Genomic DNA, 19666 nt, shown 5'->3' with positions numbered 1-19666 from the left:
TGCAGGTGCCCAGACATCAAGCTAGATAATTCCCGGTGGCACCAAAGCCATTTTCAAGCAAGGAAAATGTCTTCTGAGCATACAAATGATGTCTGCAGAGCAGACAAATATAAATCTTTGCACCAGAAAATGTCTTTAAGCACAAAAACGCTTATGTTGTATGATAAGGTTTAACATCATATAATTAAATGTCATTATACTAATTCTTTTAGATGTGTGAAAATTGTGTCAGTCACTATACTTAAAGCATTCGTTTGTATTAGTATTAAAAAAGACTGCTTTTAAAAGAGACAGGTTACTTTGCCGAAGGAGGTTTTATTCAAAAGTTCTTCATATTATGCTCGTATTCATTTTCGTAGGAAAATAGTTTTGAGACTTTATTCAAGCAGCTTTATCTTTTTAAAGAAAAAGTAAACACTGAATCAAGGCACTTAGATTCCAGACAATAGCTGTTGGCTAGGGTGGTTTCAGGTGATCTCAAACAACACTTTAACAAATAATAACACTTAAACTCTTCAAAAACAAAACATTAAACAAATCAGTAGAAACATTTTAGAACCATAAACTAAAACGGAGTCAACTGTGGCATGTTAAAAGTTAATATTCTGATAGTAAGAAAAGGAAGACATGTGTTGAAGTTAAATGAAAATGATGAAAAACAGTTATTGACATTCATGATAGGCCTCATCTCGTGGTCTTAGTGCTGTTTAGTGAGCGACATCTGAAGCTGAAAAATCTTAAGACATTTAATACCACACAAAACAGGATTTCCTTAAAAAAGGACAAACTCTGTATCAAAATTTGAGGTTCCCAGCTCTGTTGAGACAGGTTAAGACTGAGTGACAGTGATGTTGCATAACCATAAGATGGCAGTGTTGGGTGCACAGTAACAAAGATCTCAGGACTTGAGTAAGTAGATCACTGCTGCCTCAATTGCCTTTCAATCTTGTTTTGTTTTCAGGACATACCCTGATCTGACTTTGGTAAAATAACACAAGGAACCAAAGTAACAGTGTCGACTGTTTCCAGCTAGTGAGGGTGTAATGCTTCTTATTCACATACAAAACGTGACTTTCGACAGCAACATATTGCAAGCAGACCAAATATCCCTTGATGGATACGGTTATAATACCACATAATCCAATGAACCCTCATATACACACATTCCAACAGTATTGTTGTCAGCATTAAGACTCGAGGAGATTGAATTCACATGATTGCATCTGTCTGAATTACAACGAAGACTGAATGAATCAAGAAATAGTGTTATCCATCTGTACCAACATAAATCAAATGTGTACGTCCACTGCAAACCTAAAACAGTGCCTTGAATGTTACCCATTCGGAACATAGTATCAGCATACAAGAAAATAATAAAAAACAAAATTAAATTAAAACAAAGACATTTTTTTTCTGAACATGTACTCGGTGCTTAAGGATCTTCAATAATTTCCCACTGCAAAATAAATAATACCAGTTTCTGAAAAAAGAAAGATTGGCAACCTGACGCAAGCTAAATTAGAGACAACATCTTGTTTTATACTGACAAATTTATCTTAAACTTGCTGCATTTCACAAATCAATGCGTCTAGAAACCCATTCCACAAGACCAGGAGGAGAGCTTTAAATACTACAGACCAACTGAAATGCATCAGCCAAATGGAACAATGACTGTTCCTCAAAAATAAAAGATCTGGCAAACTGGTCCAAAGATGTAAAATCAGATCACGCCGCTGCTCAGATGCTGAAGAATCCGGCATTAATCACAGCTCCACACACACCCATCCAAGGCAAAGTAATTTCAACATCTCTGTAGGCACATGAATCTGAAGGCTTGGAGGTGAACAAACCCGACGGTAAATGTCACATTAACAGTTTTTCTGGTAGACAAGTCTTAATTCTCTAGGTTTCTTCCTCCCATAGGCACAGCTGTTTGTGGGGCACATAGTATGTAAAACGGTAGCCCTTGCTGCAGCTTTTGATGCCGCATTTATAAGGACTCCCCCTGCTGGAGGTGTCTCTGTTGCGACAGTATTTTAGCAGGCAGGGGTACCACTCCAGTCTGAGGTTGTAGCTGCAGGAACAAGGCTGCCACAGGTCCTTCACCGTCCCACAGCTTGGAAGGTCAAGCACTTCTATTGCTAAGGGCTCAAACATGGAGCCTTCCACACCTGCAGAACAGCAGAATGACAAGCATTAGGGCTGTAAGCTATGTGGGTCATTTGGACGAATGCAGAGATTCCAATAAAAACTTTGATCATCTGTACAGGTTACAATACATTTAAGTGTTTTACTGATGGAGCAGATGTTCTTTCCCTATTCTGATGTGAAACGGCTGGATAAGACAGAGAATTACAATTTATTGTCGCCATAAGTACTAATGGTTAAAGATTATTTTTAAGGCGAAGCTCAGCTCTATACTTAACCAGGAAGAACACTATGTCAGCGATATATATATATATTTAAGGATGTTGGGTTTGGTAGAATATAATTAAAGGATACAGTAAACAGACTTGCCTTTTTCCAGCCAGTGTTTCACGTCAGCCTCGCGCGTGTATACTGCTTCCCGGGCAACGCTGCAGATGTTGTGGATGTGGGTGCTCAGCTGCCATGTTCGTGTTAAGTTGACCACGACGTTCATGCTCAGCATCTCTGTGCTCCTTTTCTCTTCTGCTATGCGGATAGCTTGGGCATTTTTCTATCAAGACAAAAAGGTTTTAGGTTCAGTCATCTTACAATAATAAAGGCAACTTTTTTGAGTTTACAAACAGGGACTGAAGTCCACCAAACTGTCAAAACATAGTCAATAACAGAACTAAATGATTTTTGTCGGCTGAACAGAGCAGATAGACTGATTGTTTAATTTGATAGTTCACCCAAAAATAAAAATTCTGTCGTCATTTACTCATCCTCTTGTCATTTCAAACTTGTACCAATTTATTTCTTCTGCAGAACACAAAAGATGTTTTGAAGAATGTTTGTAACCGTACAATGATGTTTCCCATTCACCTCCATTGTATGGACACAAAACCAATGAAAATCAATTGGTAATGTCGTTGTTTGGAACCAACATTCAAAATATCTTCTTACGTGTTCTGCAGAAGAAATAAAAACCATACAGGTTTACATTTTCAAGATTAAATTGTAAAAAACCTGCACTTACACCTCAATAATGAACACAAAAAAACACATCATTGATTAAAAAAACACTTACCACAACCACTAACAGTGACAACAACAACAACAACAGAGCATAAATAATGCCAACAAGAACTAAAACACTAGTTTAAAAAAACAAAATATTTGGTTTGTTAGATTACACAGAGACCATCTCAGTAACTAAAATGTCATAAGTGCTTTTACAGAGGATCCTGATTGTGAAGAGGCTGCATTAATTCATATGGATGTTCTTTGATTTGTGAGGAATTCAGGACCGAGTGGAATTTTGTCATTTCCATGTTTTTAAAACTGTAAAAATTTTCTTTACAGTGAATTAGATACATCATAATATGTGTCAATGTTAGTTTTCTATGGAGGATAAGAAATGACTTAAGTGTATAGATAAAGTGAATGAATAAATGCAGTGGTAAAGGTAATAAACAATTCATTTAGACGACTGCTCCGAGCTGGGTGCAAACGATGATCACTCTGACTTTGACACAAGAGTCTGACACACAAGCCTCACTACAGTACTCATGACAATTTTTTTTATTATTTGGGATTTAATTCTGTTGTTTCATTCCTTTACTTATTAATTTGTTTGATTATTGTTACATTGATCTTTTTATCAATTGAAGAACTTACTCAAATCAGCTGTTCTGAAACAAAAAACTCAAAGTTTTGCATCTCTGGTTTAAACAACTCAAGAGATCACATTTTAACTGGCTGTTGGTTGAACCTCCTCATCGAAACGGGCCCCAGGATGCTTACAGTATTTTAACACATTTTTCATTAATATTCACACATTCCAACACTTTGGCCGACCTCCCAGGAGCTTATCAAAAATCTTTTTACAGCCTCATAAATCTCTTTTTTAAACATCTCACTGGTGCGTTATATCATGTCCCGTCTGAGCCTGCATCTGCTCCCTCACAACCTTTTCACCCTAATGATTTCCCCCTTTCCCGCCACAAGCCACAGAGGGACTGACCTGCCGGAGTCTGGCCATGGATTCGCTGGGGATGATCTCATTGTGGTTGAGGCGTGTGACGAAGCAGAGTGCCTGGTATTGGCTCTGCCCTCTCTCAAGCTCTCCCAGGATCAGTGCCCGAAAGATCTTCACATCCTGTAAGGAGACATGCAGTCATTACTCAATTATGACACATATCTTTATAAAGACACATAACATTTTAGACTTGAGCTTGTGCAGGATATTTCTCATGTCTTTAATTTGTCTTCTTGTGTGGCTTCCAGCATTGTATACTTCAAATGCCTTTTAGCATTTCAAATTCAGCTACCGACCTTCAAGCATAGTGACATCGTAATTAGAAGATTTCATAGCATTCAAGGCAAGCCCAGAACAACAGACAGACACCGTATATTTCAGCACATCATTGGGTTCCTCATAGCAACCAGACCCGGACTCTGGCACCGGCCCCGTGCCTAAAAAGACCATGTAAAGGCATTATGGGAAACCCTGGAGGGAAGAGCAAGACCACAGACCTGTCTACCCATTCATCAGCAAATCTTGCTCTGGCATCCCCATGGCTCTGCCAACAGAACACACACACATATTCCCCCCAACTCCCTCTGTTTTTCACAGTGAGCTCTCAAGAACAGAACCGACAGAAGGGTGCAAGCTTTCAGGATTGCACTTGCACAGTAGGAGGTTTTCTGGGACAATTAAAACAAACAAGCCAAAGCTGTCTTTGTTTGCTCTGGAGGTCTCATCCCAATTCTGTAGCTAGAACCTTCAATCTGGTTTCAAGAGTTGGTCAATCCCCAAACTCATGGAGCTGGAGTCTCACTGAGCCTATGGTGGATAAACAGCCAAGAATCAATTAATTTCAATTGAAGATTGTGTTTTGCAGATACTGGGCAGTTTCTGTTTTGTTCTCTGCAAAAACAGAGGGAGCTAAATACATACAGCTGCAGAAAAATGAAAAGACGTTTTGTTGATTTTAAAATTTTCTATAGCTATGCGTTTGGTAAAATATAAAAATAATCATTACTACTTACAATGTGTATACCAAATTTCAAACAAAAATATTATTTCTATGCATTTATCTGTAGAAAACTTTTTTTATGTGATAACCTCGATTTTATCACAGTTTTCATGTGTCTTGTCATGCTGTCAGTCTTTCACATTGCTGTTGAATGACTTTGTGTCACTCCTGAGGTTTGATTTGTTGAACTTCAACAGACCCTGGACTGAGATGACCACAGTTCATCTAGAAATTCTGATTTAATGAAAATTTAGAACGGTCTCAATTTTTCCCAGGCTTTTTCAGATGACTTTTCGACCGGATATTGTATTTTCACATTGTTGCATCTCATTTACTTTAACCTTTATTGAATAGCATAACTATGAGTTGATTTTTTTCCAATCTTTCTGCCAACTTTTTTGGGTAATATAACAGCGTCCCTGCTGGAATCCATTACATAACACAGACATCCAAACAATAGAAACCATGACAAATGAAACACCAAATCAATCAAAGTTTGAGCAGAAAGCCACAATTTTATGCAGAAAAAGCATCATGCGTTAAATATTTACACATCCTTTTTATGTTTCTGAAGATACTGTTATAATGTTTAATGTACTTCATTATTTCCACATTTGCACAACTCCGGAGAAAACATAACACAACAGCATTGTTACAAAGTCTTCCTTCAGTTGGCCGAGGTGAAGGCTCAGGGATCTGAAACGACGGCATTGCAAGGCTATATGAAGGTGATGAAATCACATCAAAAACCTATTGCTAACGTTTTACACTTCTTACAGGGCAGATAAAAAGCGTAATGTTAATTGTTCTGATGTTGTTTGGATGTTCTGAATGGAATTTCTTGTAAAGCAGCAGAAATATAAGAGAGTTTTAATAAACCATCATAGGAAGCTGACCAAGCCGAATTACCTCACGGGTGACCGAACAATCCGCAGACACAAGAGGGGGGAGTGAACAGGCACTTGTTATTTCAAGCTTGGCCACTATAGGACCTCCCAGTCGGCAGGCAGGCGGCTTGGGTTAAGAAAGAGAGGGGGCGTCGTGGGGGGAACTGCTCCAGGCACTCATTTTAATTGTAGGGAAGTGTTGCGTCACTCCTTTGCAACCACCTTGCCGACAGTAGGGAGAAACCCAAGCATAAGACAAATACAGGCTGGGCTACTCATCTTCTGCAAACTCACAACACACACAGGTATAACATCCGCACCTGCTGACGTACAGCAATCACACTATCAAGCTTGAGCAGATATCAGTAGTTCAATAAACCACCCTTTTTTTAGTCGTCGTTTGCCAATTTCCTCTTTCCTTATCTGCAGTGTGTACTGTTTTCGCTTTTCACCATCCCGAGTGCCTCTGGGGTCCTGTTACAATTCTCTGGTTGACCCCCTCCGTGTAGGAACATGTCTAAGCCAGGTAAGCAAGTAAACAATTCAGTCAAGGTAGATCCTCGTCTCACCTCTAAGAACCTTCATTCTTATGAGAATAGCAAACACAGGTACAGTACAAACCTAGTTCTGTGGCACTGCACTTACAGCTCACAACTCCACTACTTATTCCGAAATATCCCATCATGCATTGGGTTAAGATTCATTATAGAGTACAAAAAGTATTAGATAAAAGTTTACCGTTGGCTGCACTTAAACGCTTGTTTCAGTGATATGATTGAAGGGCTGATACTGAATGCAGTGAGGTGGATAACTGTGCACAAACACTTCCTGTTGGCTGTGGCTGCCAATGGTATCGAATGACCATAGTCATCACCGATTCTTTGCCTGATTCAATGCATTACATGTTTTACATCACAATAAAATAAATAAAAAACCTATACTCATAATAAACAAATATTATCTGAGACATAACTTTCCTTAATGTAACTAATCAAAATAATAGATATCACATCTGACTGTATGATGTGTGACATGCAAATCTATACACATCATCAGTTGAATGTGAACTAACACCCCTTAAAGGGATAGTTCACCCAAAAATATAAATTCTGTCATCATTTACTCACCTCGAGTTGTTCTTTATAAATTTATATGGTGGCCAAGATCTGTTTGGTTTCAAGCATTTGTCCAAATATCTTTCTCTGTTTTCAACCAAACAAACAATTGTATACAGGGTTGGAACAACTAGAGAGTGAGTAATTCATGAAAAAAATAGGGGTGAACTACCCTTTTAACTGTGGTAAAATCATTGTGTTTTTTGTGGTTATTTTATTCTGAGGGTTTGGGCTAGAGATCCTTAAGCACGCAGCTGCTCTTTGGATCTGGATTTGTGGTGGCTAATAACAGACAAGCCTCGCAACTTTATATTTGTTTGAATCTCAAACATAAAACATTTTGACAATGTGGTCTCCAGAGATCAAGTACAACAAACTGACAAAAGCTAGCTTTTTTTATATTTCTGCCATATTTAACAGTACGCAATGACATTGATTAATTATGTTAAATGCAATGCTAAGTAAATGTGCTTTGTTGTGCCACATAAAAGATGTTTATGTTTGAAATGGCTTGTTTCTTTTGCAAATACACCACAAGCCTTATGTAGATTATGTAGAGGCCTGTTTGCAATATCTGCACATGTTTCTATTAATGTAAACTTTTTCAGTCACTCTTTGGCAAACACGCTTTCATTAATAAATTACTTGCATTAAAAGTCTACAACAAACAACAACCAGCTGGAAAACTGCTGGAAAATTGAACATTCAAAAGGAAGAGAAAGCCCTGTAGACTAGGGATGGTCATTTCGGTTAATTTCCCTAACGGAAAACAGATGCTCGTCATCCGAACATTAACCGCTAACTGATAAGATATTAATATTAAATTTGAATAAAATAAAAATACACGCTGTGTCTCATTTTGAAGGCTGCGTCCTCCCGAGGTCGCGTTTGTCCGCCTCATACGCCTTCCAAGCGACACCCGTAGGATGCAGACTTCAATTTAAATACAGCTACAGTTGACAAGGGTCTGTGACGCGTTAAAAATACAAAAATAATTTCACAGATTATTTTAACATGCAAACGGCAGCATAACGACTAGATCAACAAGAGCACCTGCATTCACATACGAGCATATTTTCAAGAACCTGCAACGTATTGGACAGTGAAGAAAAACTAAAATAATATAAATCCAAAGCATTAAATAACCAGTCAAGAAAATAACTTAAATAATGATGACAAAACTAAAATACAGAAGAACTGGCAAAGTTTATTTCCATCAGAAAGTTTCTTCATCTAATAAAAATTGCAGGTCTACCTCAATCCAAAGCTTGGTTAGTTTTTATTAAATAAAGTAACATGTTTACTACGGGTTGTGGGCACAGTCTGGAGCCTGTTGACATTTACACACGTTTTTTATTACTCCTTCCTAATTCAAATTCGTGTTTTTACGTCAAGTCTAAAAGGACATATGGAAACTACAGGTCGCAACGTTTTCTCCTCCTTTCCGAAGCGCAAGGGAGGCTGTCAAAGCTGAGCATCCATGAGATAAGTTTATGTAAAGGATAAATTAATTGTTAGCACCAGATTCCCTTGCAAGTAGCACTCCTATTAGCTTTGCTGAGCTTCATTTCGCTGCGGTGTAGACACAGCGTGTTTAAAACAACGAACTAGAGCTTGAGTGACGCACTCCGTTTGGAGAAGTAAAGCCCTGCCAAATGTGGCCTCGCAAATAAGATGAATTACACTTGTCCAGTTTCGTCAAGTGGTTTGTGTGATCGGATTTTAATCTGTCGCGAAAACGTTTCCGATGGCATTTTCACCTGGTCACACAAATCTGCGCTCTCCGTGAGTTAACATATGTATAGCATATTTTTCTTTCACCATACGATTTAGTAGGTATTTAGTAACGTATTCAATTATTATCATTAAAAACATATATAAATATTATTTAACAAAAAAATAAACACCTAAATCGTTTAATTCTAAATTTTTACAATTAGGTTAACGGTTAAACGGTCGATAAGAACATCCCTACTGTAGATACATAAAATGACTTATATGTAGTATTAGTACATGCATACAGTTGTGTTCAAAATTATTCAACCCCCAATGCTGTAAATGGTTTTAGGGAATTTAGTGTACATTTGTAATTGTATTCAGAATGAAATCCTACAAGGACTTCTTAAAGAACCATATGCAACTAAAATGACATCAATTAGTTTTGTAATACAGTAGTAAATGTTTCTTTTGTGAATTCTTCATTGACATAATTATTCAACCCCTTAAAGACTACCACTCTGAAGATCAGAGGTTCAATGAAGTGTTTTCAATCAGGTATTGAAAACACCTGTGGATATCAGGGAGCAGCAATAAAGCCTAATAAGCACCAATTAGGCAGCTTTAAAATGACTGTGATACTCAGCTCCTTCTAGACATTTACTGGTTCGGTTACAAACATGGTGAGGTCAAGAGAATGGTCCAGGAAGACAAGAGAACAGGTGATTACTCTTCACAGGAAGGGCAATGGCTATAAGAAGATTGCAAAGATGTTAAACATACCAAGAGACACCATAGGAAGCATCATTCGCAAATTCAAGGCAAAGGGCACTGTTGAAACGCTACCTGGTCGTGGCAGAAAGAAGATGCTGACTTCGACTGCTGTGCGCTACCTGAAGCGTAGAGTGGAGAAAAGTCCCTGTGTGACTGCTGAGGAACTGAGAAAAGATTTGTCAGATGTGGGTACTGAAGTTTCTGCTCAGACAATACGGTGCACCCTGCGTAATGAAGGCCTCCATGCCAGAACTCCCAGGCGCACCCCCTTGCTGTCCCCAAAGAATAAGAAGAGTCGACTGCAGTATGCCAAAAGTCATGTGGACAAACCACAGAAGTTTTGGGATAGTGTTCTGTGGACTGATGAAACAAAATTAGAACTGTTTGGGCCCATGGATCAACGCTATGTTTGAACAAGGCCTATGAACAGAAGAACACCTTGCCTACTGTGAAGCATGGCTGGGGGTCAATCATGCTTTGGGGCTGTTTTGCTTCTGCAGGTACTGGGAAGCTTCAGCGTGTGCAAGGTACCATGAATTCTCTTCAGTACCAGGAGATATTGGATGACAATGTGATGCAGTCCATCACAAACCTGAGGCTAGGAAGACGTTGGACCTTTCAACAGGACAATGATCCCCCAAGCATACCTCCAAGTCCACTAGAGCATGGTTGCAGATTAAAGGCTGGAACATTTTGAAGTGGCCATCGCAGTCACCAGACGTAAATCCGATTGAGAACCTCTGGTGGGACTTAAAGAAAGCAGTTGCAGTACGCAAGCCTAAGAATGTGACTGAACTGGAGGCTTTTGCCCATGATGAATAGGCGAAAATACCCGTAGATCGCTGCAAGACACTTGTGTCAAGCTATGCTTCACGTTTAAAAGCTGTTATAAACTGTAAAAGAATGTTGTACTAAGTACTAAGATGGAATGTCACTTGGGGGTTGAATAAAACTGAGAATGATGTGAGCTCAGAAAAGACATTTGTGGTTATTTCATTATAAATGTTATGTTATATTTGTCTGACCTACACGTGCCTCTTTGATTTAATTGTAAGCAGGATGACTGAATGATCATAATCAATGTCAAACCGACCAAAACAATCAATTTCAGTGGGGGTTGAATAATTTTGAACACAACTGTATGTCTTCAAACCCAAGACATGGCTCAGTCACAAAATTCCCTTTTTTTTTTCACAGGGAAAAAAAATGTCAAAGTGGGTAAACGTTCATAGAAACCGGGTTAATGGGGGAATTTTGTTTCATGATGGATTGTCTTAAGCCAGACACCATCAACATCCACTGATACACACTCCTTATTACATTGAAATTGATATAAACTGCTCTTCATACAGGTCTTAAGTAAGCCAAGTTGCTACTTCATGAAATAATGTTTGTAGAGTTCACGTAAATCAGAATGTAGAAATGAGGGCTTTAACATTTCTCTCGAATATAAAACCAAACGTCCCTCTTGTAACCAAACATCCAGTTTAAAGTAACTTGGGGAAAGATTCAAAATGAAAACAAACAACTACACCATGCAACATAACCTCAGGCAAAAGGATCAGGCATGCAAACTATTTATGCTAAAAATAGCTCATAAGAAAATGCCATTGTATATTATTATACAATTACCATAATCAGTATTTGGCTGTAATAGGATTACGGCTCCCTGTGTGACTGCGGAAATGTTTTAATTGGTTTTCTATAAAGGCCTGTGAAAAAGCACAGGTGCATGCCGGCATTTAACCTTTCGCTCTAATGAACAGCAATCTCAAACAAAAGAGTGCCAGAAAAGCAGAGGCTTTAAGAAACACCCCAGTTAGAGGAATGTGAGATCTTGCACACCTGCTTACCAGTAGGCATAAAAACCATCACTGCCTTAAATAAAAGTTGCTAATAAAAACTAGAGAGTATATCTGTTTTGGTAACTTCCTAAAGTAGATTTCCTCTGAATACGACACCAAAATCGAAAGACCTACGTGACCTACGATTTCCACTTCGCATGTAGCTAACTTGAGCTTCTCCGTGGGACAGCACAGACAACTTTACCCCACCCTTACAGCTGTCTGATTGTGGATTGTGATGTACTTAACTATACTTCACAAGATCATGATGTTACATGCTTCACGTCGCTGTTAACCTCTTCAACAACCATCTTAACACTTATAAAACAAGTATATTTAGCAGCACAATGGCTCAATGTAGGGCTGGGCGATATATCGTGCGATTCTTATGCTTTCAGTTTCTCAATAACTTACGGTTAAATGCTGCCACGTCCGAAAGCCAGAGGGCGCTCTTGCGCAGAAATTTGGAATATGGGAAACAGAAGAACAACAATTCATTGCAGGAAATGCCAGTGGTCCTATTTTTTTGCTGTTCTTCAAACCTTTTCAGGTATTTTCAGGATAATAAAGTATATTTATAGTGATGATGTTTGACGAGTGTTGCTTTTTCAAATTTACGTAATAAACGACTCAATCTCGTAGTGATTTTAGATCGAGCAGCACCTCCTACTGATCAAGGAGCCGTAGTTCACGGAAGAGCTGTGCATAAATATCGAATTGGTTTCAGAAACAATTTAGAGATGTATAATTAGGGTGAACCGCGATATATATCACCCAGCCCTAGCGCAATGTATTAAAAAATAAATCAAGATCGTAGCACAGATTCTTCGTAATATTCTACTAAACCAGTTATGTCAATTTTTCAACACTGAATGCTTCAACACTGAATCAACCCAAGACGTTGCACAAGACAGAGAGAGAGACATCGAAACGTGAGAGAAGACTTCATGGAGGCTTCACAAAGTTCCTGTTAACTAAAGCGGAACTACATATTCTATTTCCATGAATATATGCCTCATCAATAAATGGGAAAAAATTAAGCAACCCCATATTGTACAATGTCTTGTTTCGGGAAGTTGCACTCAGGGAGAACTAATGTAACCCGAGCTTGATTCATGTGGCAATGTATCAAACAGATCAGAAGTTATTTATTCTCTTAAGGATGTTAATCCTATTTTGGAAAAAAACATGTCATAAAAGACAGATGACAAAATGTTATACAAGTAGATAGTTGACAGATATATCAGACATATGTCCTATGTGTCATAGCAAAAAGTAAAAATATTTTATATTATTAATAATAATATAATTGTGATTATAATCTACACTGTATTCTATAAATCAAATTGATGAAATCATGACAAATTTAGTGCCTTCTAGGATTTTACCAAATTGAAACAGTTACATTGACGTGTATGCAAATGTCAGACATTAGATTCAAACATTGCATGAGTGTTTCAGAATTTACTGAAAATCAAACCCATGACCTACTGTACAGCGGGGCTGTAGGTAAGCTGCTTTTATTGATCAACACAAACTTCTTAAAATGGTGGGAAAAACTGCAAAACCGAAAATCATTTTATCACGGTCACTGCTGGCATGCAAGTCTGGATCAACTGACTTCAAAAACAGTTACTAGTACTTTGCATAACAGTGTCTGCCACTCTCTCCGTGGGAAAAAAAGGAGCGCTCTTCCTTTGCAGCAGTGTTTAAAGGGTCCACAAAACTACTGAATTCTGGGTTAAATAAAGACATCACCTGGTAGCTAAGGGGCTGTCAGATATTTCCTACCTGGAGTTAACAAATGAATACGAAAGTGTAACCAAAAACATGGATTAATATGAAAATGGTCATAACTAACTGTACAATATGAGAATCATTTTAGTGTGCTTTTCAAAAGTGCCACTGGCTCAAAGTGTTCATCATAGTTCTCTAAAGAGTCAACAAATGACTAATAGTTGTCTCTGAATATTAAACCGCTCGCTGTGTGCACAATGGGTGTGGTCTTTCATTCGAATTGACATGAGTGTTTTAAAGGGTTATTGTGCCACACCGATTCCTAAGAGTGGTTCAGGCATGTGTGCCGTAGAGTTAAGGTCACATCAATCCCACGTAACTCAGTGGGCCATTTCTCAAACAGGTTGGACCGCCCGGGTTAAAGTGGGCAGGTTTACACACTTGAATGCCGTTCAAATACACAGCACACAAACTGGAAACGATGACATAAAAGACAGACAAGTTCCCACAGGTGACAAACGACATAAATTTAGAAGAAAAACACCACTCAGAATGAGTTGCTAAAATGGAAGTCATAGAAAAAAGCCTCCTGCCACAAACCACAAAAAACAATTTCCCTAACAGTTGAATTCATTATGGCAAGGTTTCCAGCTAAACTTACGGGGTGATAACATTTCAAAGTAAAGAGGAAGGCTGGCCTGCCGCCAAGCAGGTCACAGATATCCCAACAGGGAGATGAGCATTAACGCAGACCACACTGCTCCTCAGTTGGCAGCGGGTACGAGCTGAGATGAATTAATCTTCAATCTTCAGAGACAGAGTGCGGAGAAACACAATACAACAAGAAAGTCAACGGTACGTTTTAAGAGAAGAGCCTGCATCCGAGATAAAACATTCATGCATTCATATTATCACTCGCCTATTCTCCTAAACAGTTGCCACCATTTTCTGAGAAAGACAAACAGAGTTATGAGGCAGTCCAGCCTTCTATAACCAATGCTTTGAATCAATCTAATTTGTGTTTTTAATTTGGATGTGTCTGGTTCCTTCCTTAAAAAAAGCCACAAGCATGACCTCATTTCCATTCGAGATATGCAAGATAAATCGCATCTGATTCCCATCCAGACCAGAACCCAGCTGTGACCAAACAGCACTTGTTGAATATGAAAATCGTTTCCAACTGTATAACACAAAACCCACAAGTATGTCTGCAAGATTTTTCCAATCTAGAAAAACTCTTTTATAATCTTCTGGCTAACCCATCTGGAAACATAAGAATGTATAAAGAGAATAATAATTCTCATCTGATCTCTACACGTTGCCATGGTCTGAATCTCTTATTCTCTTTCCAAAAATAAAAAACGAAAACGAACATTATCTGATGTATCAATGCAATCAAATGAAGGATAAATTGTTTCCAAACTAAACGATACAAAAACAAATATGAAAATAAACACCTAGTTGGTTCATTTAGCACCTAGTTAGTTTGGCGCCAGCGTGACGATACTTAATGAACAAATATTCCTCAATATAAATGAATATTTGTCTTTCGTAGCATCTGCAGTGCATGCACTAAATCCCAGAAGGCAGCTGGAAGTCGTCGTTAACTCAACTCTCCATAAATCCCTGAGATACGAGGAAACTTAGATGGGAACCACATGTTAAAGGAATGGAGACAAGCCTAGCAGTAGAACTGATAAAAAGAGGAAAGGAAAGTTCAGGAATTCCCAAATGTGATTAAATCCTCCACGCTGACCACGGCTTGTCTGGATGTACAGCAGGGGTCTGCTGATGCGATTGAATTGACAGTCACATCAGGGCAGTCATAACAGTAATCCTGATGGCATGATCACCAGTTTCACAACATGTGGATGTCCGTCACTTTTAGAGGTTCATTTAACTAGTAGCCTATAAGGAAAATCAGTTCACCAAAGAAGAGCAAAGATAACCAGATAAACTATGTTTTAAAGGTTATTAAAATTTGACCAGGTTATATTCTCAGGGGACACTAGTAATGTTTACCCTAAACTGATAGTTATATATAGTTCAATATAAATGAAAGAAGTACAATGAAGTTAAGAAGCATGAAATGGATACAGCATGTCAGAATGTTGTGCGTCACGATGTGACAATCGAAATACAACGTGAATTTAACCCGACACTGTTGTCTTCGGCTTACCTGCTTGAAATCGGCCACGAACGTGATGAGAGTCCCATCTCCCTGTTTGAACTCCACACTGATGGAGTCCTTCTCTCCGTCCGCCTCCAGAACTTCATCTGCGATCTGTCCGTCGGCTAAACGAACTCTCACCTTCAGCTCCGAACTAGACCCTAAATTGACCGACACCGCGAGCAGCCAAACCAACACAGTTAACCGAACTGAACCCGATGAAATCCACCTCGGCAACATTCCAGATTATCCTAAAACTCAAAGTCCGGAAGGCTCTGGAATAACAGTCCAGCAGTTATAATGTAGCGTTGATGTGGCTCGACTCATTCCTCAAGACTCACAGCGGGTCCGCGTTTAACTCACACGTCCACTTCATCCATATTTTTTGGAGGCTGGATATACGAACGAATTCATAAAGTCTGTTCAAAAGGTTTATAGACTTCTCGCGTTTGGTAAATAAGCATTTAGTTGGAGATCCGCGTCAAAACTCAATCAGATGTTTTCAGTCGTCTCGCGCTCCTCACTGAGGGAACTTTGATTTGTGAGCTCGCGCACATTCGTCCTCGTGCCATTGACGTTTGTGCTGACTCGGGACGCCGCGCTTTACACTCTGACTTCAATTTTAGTTTCTGTTTTCCTCATCGGGAGCTTTTTTTCTCCACTAGTATTGCGGATTCGTCACTTCCTTCGTTATCCAAAGTGCAGCAGCAGCCCAACGGCCTCCCAAAGTTTAGCTGGCAGCGCTCGAACACTCTTAAAGGCGCAGCGTCCCCGCAAATATCAACCAATAGGCGTCTGGATAAAACACAAGCCTACAGTTGCAAATCTCTGCTTACGTTACGCACTGAAACGGACGTTTATGTTGTAACATTGGTTTGTTACAACAAAATGTTCAATAAAGCATTAAAAACGGTATGCACTGAAATGCCACAAATATGCATTTCTAATTTATATAAAAAGTTTTGAAAAAAATATACATATATGAAGAGTTTGGTTCTAAAATGAGATCACTCGGTTAAAAATATATATATATTTGTTATGTATTCCAATTAATATCAATCAATCTGCAGTTGTCTTGTTTTGATTTAAGCCATAATAACTAAAGAAATACTGCTAATTTACATAATAATACACAATAAAAACACGATAAAATAATAAAAAAAACATTATTTTTTAATAGTTTTATATATATATATATATGAAGAGCTCTTTTCCAAAACGCATTAAACGCCAAATTTAATGAGTTTGTCATGCCATTTTGCTGTGTACTAAACCTAGTCACTGCTCCATCAATGCTGCATGTCAAATCGCTATATTTCCTTGTTTAAAATGTACTGCAAGATGCAGTTTCTTTCCATAATGCTATAAGTCCCTGTTTTTAGCCTAAATGCGATTTGTCCTCTCGACCAATCAGAATTTGCTAGTTAGTGGTATTTGTATGTGTTATTTTTAAATTATTTGTTGTATGTGGTGGAAAATATTGAAACATGAAATTGAAAATATTTATTTTATTTTTCAAAATTTAGTTTGTTTCTATTTATTTGGCTGTTATTTATTTCATGCATTTGCATTTATTTGATTTATATTAATTTATAGTATGAGTCCCTGATGTCATATGTTTCGTGTTCTCTTGTTTGTTTGTTTTTAAAAAGAAATAAACCAACATTTTTTTGAAAAAAGGATGGACATGTAGCATTTTGAAAAAAATAAAAATAAAATTTGAATTTATCCATCCATCCATTTTCTACCGCTTATCCGAACTACCTCGGGTCACGGGGAGCCTGCGCCTATCTCAGGAGTCATCGGGCATCAAGGCAGGATACACCCTGGATGGAGTGGCAACCCATCGCAGGGCACACACACTAAATTTGAATTTATAATCGACAATATTGTTGTTTCATTTAACAATCATTGTTTAACATGTTCAGACTGAGCCAACAGACCATTTTAACAGGAAAAATATTAACAAAATGTATGGGTCTAGGTGAAAAAAACCTAGTTTTCATGAAAACTATTCAAATGGATTTATAGCGTGTTGGAAAAAAAAAAAAAAATATATATATATATATAAACATTTTTTTGAAAGTAAAACATTTTATATCTGTTCTTTTATCTTTACTAGACCGTATGGAACTTGGTTATGCACATATTATACTATCATCTAAAAAGCAGTTTCTTCCTAAATTATTTCCTTTTTAAAACCATTGTAAGGTTTAAAAATGTGAGTTAATGAAAATATTTTTTTTGTGTGTGGATTTCTGATATATGACTGATAGGCAGAGTGAAGCTGTAGGCCTATACAAAATATTTTGTGAAGATATTCCAGCTGTGGCTCACCCAAGCTCTCATTTCTAGGTGATGCATTTCTTTCTGGGTGGCCCAAGTGTCTGTGAGTTCCCCAGAAAGCACATCACTACTGTTGAGCTCATGGATTGGGGATCTTCACCGGAGGAGAAAGTAAACAGAAAGCCAATGGGCCTGAGTAAACACTGTCAGGACACTGGTCAATACGGCCGATAGATAGTAGGGAAGTTCAGGTAAATAGCGCCAGCTAAACTGAAGCATTTACGACTCTGGGGGAGGTAAACGAGACGTAAAAGGAGGATCTTAGTCATTTCCATTTGACCAGCTGCTACTTCAGAGACTATGTGTATTATGTGTTTGGTTTGTTTTGCCTTTTAACCATCTAGTATCTTCAATACAAAGTCGTTATAAATTTGTGCAACTAAAGTATTTAACTAATTTCACCAGTTTTTCCAAACAGTTAGGTTTAAATGGATTCTTTCTTTAGACTTTCAAGACTTTAGAAGTCGCTTATTTAATGGATATCTATGGTCTGTCCAGGTTTCGTAGTACAAAGTGCCATTTGTGCCATTTGGTAAGGTTCGTCATAGTGTAAATATACTTACGTAAATCATTAACAAGGCATTCAATAATTTAACCAGAGGCATACTGTACACACACAAGACTGCCTAACTTAAGAGCAGAATAGAAACTTTGAAGCTGCTGAACTTTGTCGTAAGTGCTACTAGTACTTGTGGTTTCTTTGATAATGTGATCATTTATCACAAAAGACTCAATGTTGTGCTTACATAGTTATCAACTAATGCTGATTGCGATCCACTGATGTATTGTAACGTTTTATCTGAAATGTTGACTGGACTAAAAGAAAATTGGGGATCTGAAGCATTGCCAACTTTTATGATCAAAGCTGCAGCCATATCATAACTTAAATGTGCTTTTAAATATTGAATGCTCTTATTTATTTTTTCAACTTTTTTACCGGTTAAGGATGGCATTGCGCACCTTGCTGTTTATTCTGATCTTGTTGCGTGCCAAAAATTCGGGGAATATAGTCATGAGTGCGTGGTTTGTTTTCTCAATTCGTAACGCATTGACAGAAATACGATGAGAATGACATGCAGCGACAAGTCTCTGTTTTTGCTCTACTGTAATCATCATTTTTCCCCATTCAGTGCTTTTCTCCAGTCTGTGTAATTCCTGTTACTCAACAGGTAGAACATTGTGTCATCCATGGAAAGGTCATGAGTTCATGGCCAGGATACACACAAAGTAATACATTCTGTACTTGAATGCACTGCAACTTTCTTTGGATACAAGTATCAGCCAGTTGCATAAACGTGAATAAGGGCTTGTGGAGGAATATAGTAGCTCCCATATTGAGGATGCACTAATGATCCAGTAAACGCATCCGCAGGTGTATCCATTTAACCTGAATAGCACGATACATTATCCCTGTGGCGTTTCAATGAAATGGCAAACAAAATAAAGATAAAGCACTCGTTTCCGTTTCTTTCAATGCAACAACAAAAGGTCTTTCTTAAGAAAACATGCTTTAAGTTTTCTTATGTGACTTGAACTTTGAGTTGCCTATTAATGTGGAATTTGGGTTAAACCTTTGCTTGAGTCTAAAGATCCCTAATGCAGAATTCCTTTATTTAAAGAATCTGTTAAAATAGCCTCCTGCACAGAGGATTTACCCCACAAAGATTTTTGTGGCAGGTCAGGAAGGTTTACAGCGTGATAAACTTTCCTCAGACTACTTTCAAAAGATGAGGATTGGAACAAGAAAGAATTTGTGTTGCATGATGTGTACTAAGTGTGATTTCTCGAAAGGAACAGTTTACCCCCAAAATAAAAAGGTCATTGTATTCGTTAATGGAGTGAGACGTGGCTTTCGGTTGATGGGAAGATTACAGAAGGAGCTTGACAGATATTAAAAAAACAAACCTGAGTG

General features: G+C 38.1%; 1 protein-coding gene across 1 annotated transcript; it reads right to left on the bottom strand.

Moving 5' to 3' along the window:
* Positions 1-295: 295 nt before the first annotated feature.
* Positions 296-16144, bottom strand: oafa (OAF homolog a (Drosophila)). Its single transcript, XM_056756835.1, has 4 exons — positions 15418-16144; positions 4151-4285; positions 2518-2698; positions 296-2171 (listed from the first exon to the last, which is right to left on the bottom strand). The coding sequence occupies exons 1-4, from the start codon at positions 15646-15648 to the stop codon at positions 1903-1905; spliced, it is 816 nt and encodes a 271-aa protein (XP_056612813.1). The 5' UTR covers positions 15649-16144; the 3' UTR covers positions 296-1902.
* Positions 16145-19666: the final 3522 nt, after the last annotated feature.

Source organism: Triplophysa dalaica, chromosome 9 (assembly GCF_015846415.1).
Source record: "Triplophysa dalaica isolate WHDGS20190420 chromosome 9, ASM1584641v1, whole genome shotgun sequence".
Lineage (NCBI taxonomy): Eukaryota > Metazoa > Chordata > Actinopteri > Cypriniformes > Nemacheilidae > Triplophysa > Triplophysa dalaica.
The sequence above is the reverse complement of the archived record's forward strand: the minus strand, read 5'-3'. Positions and strand labels throughout refer to the sequence as shown.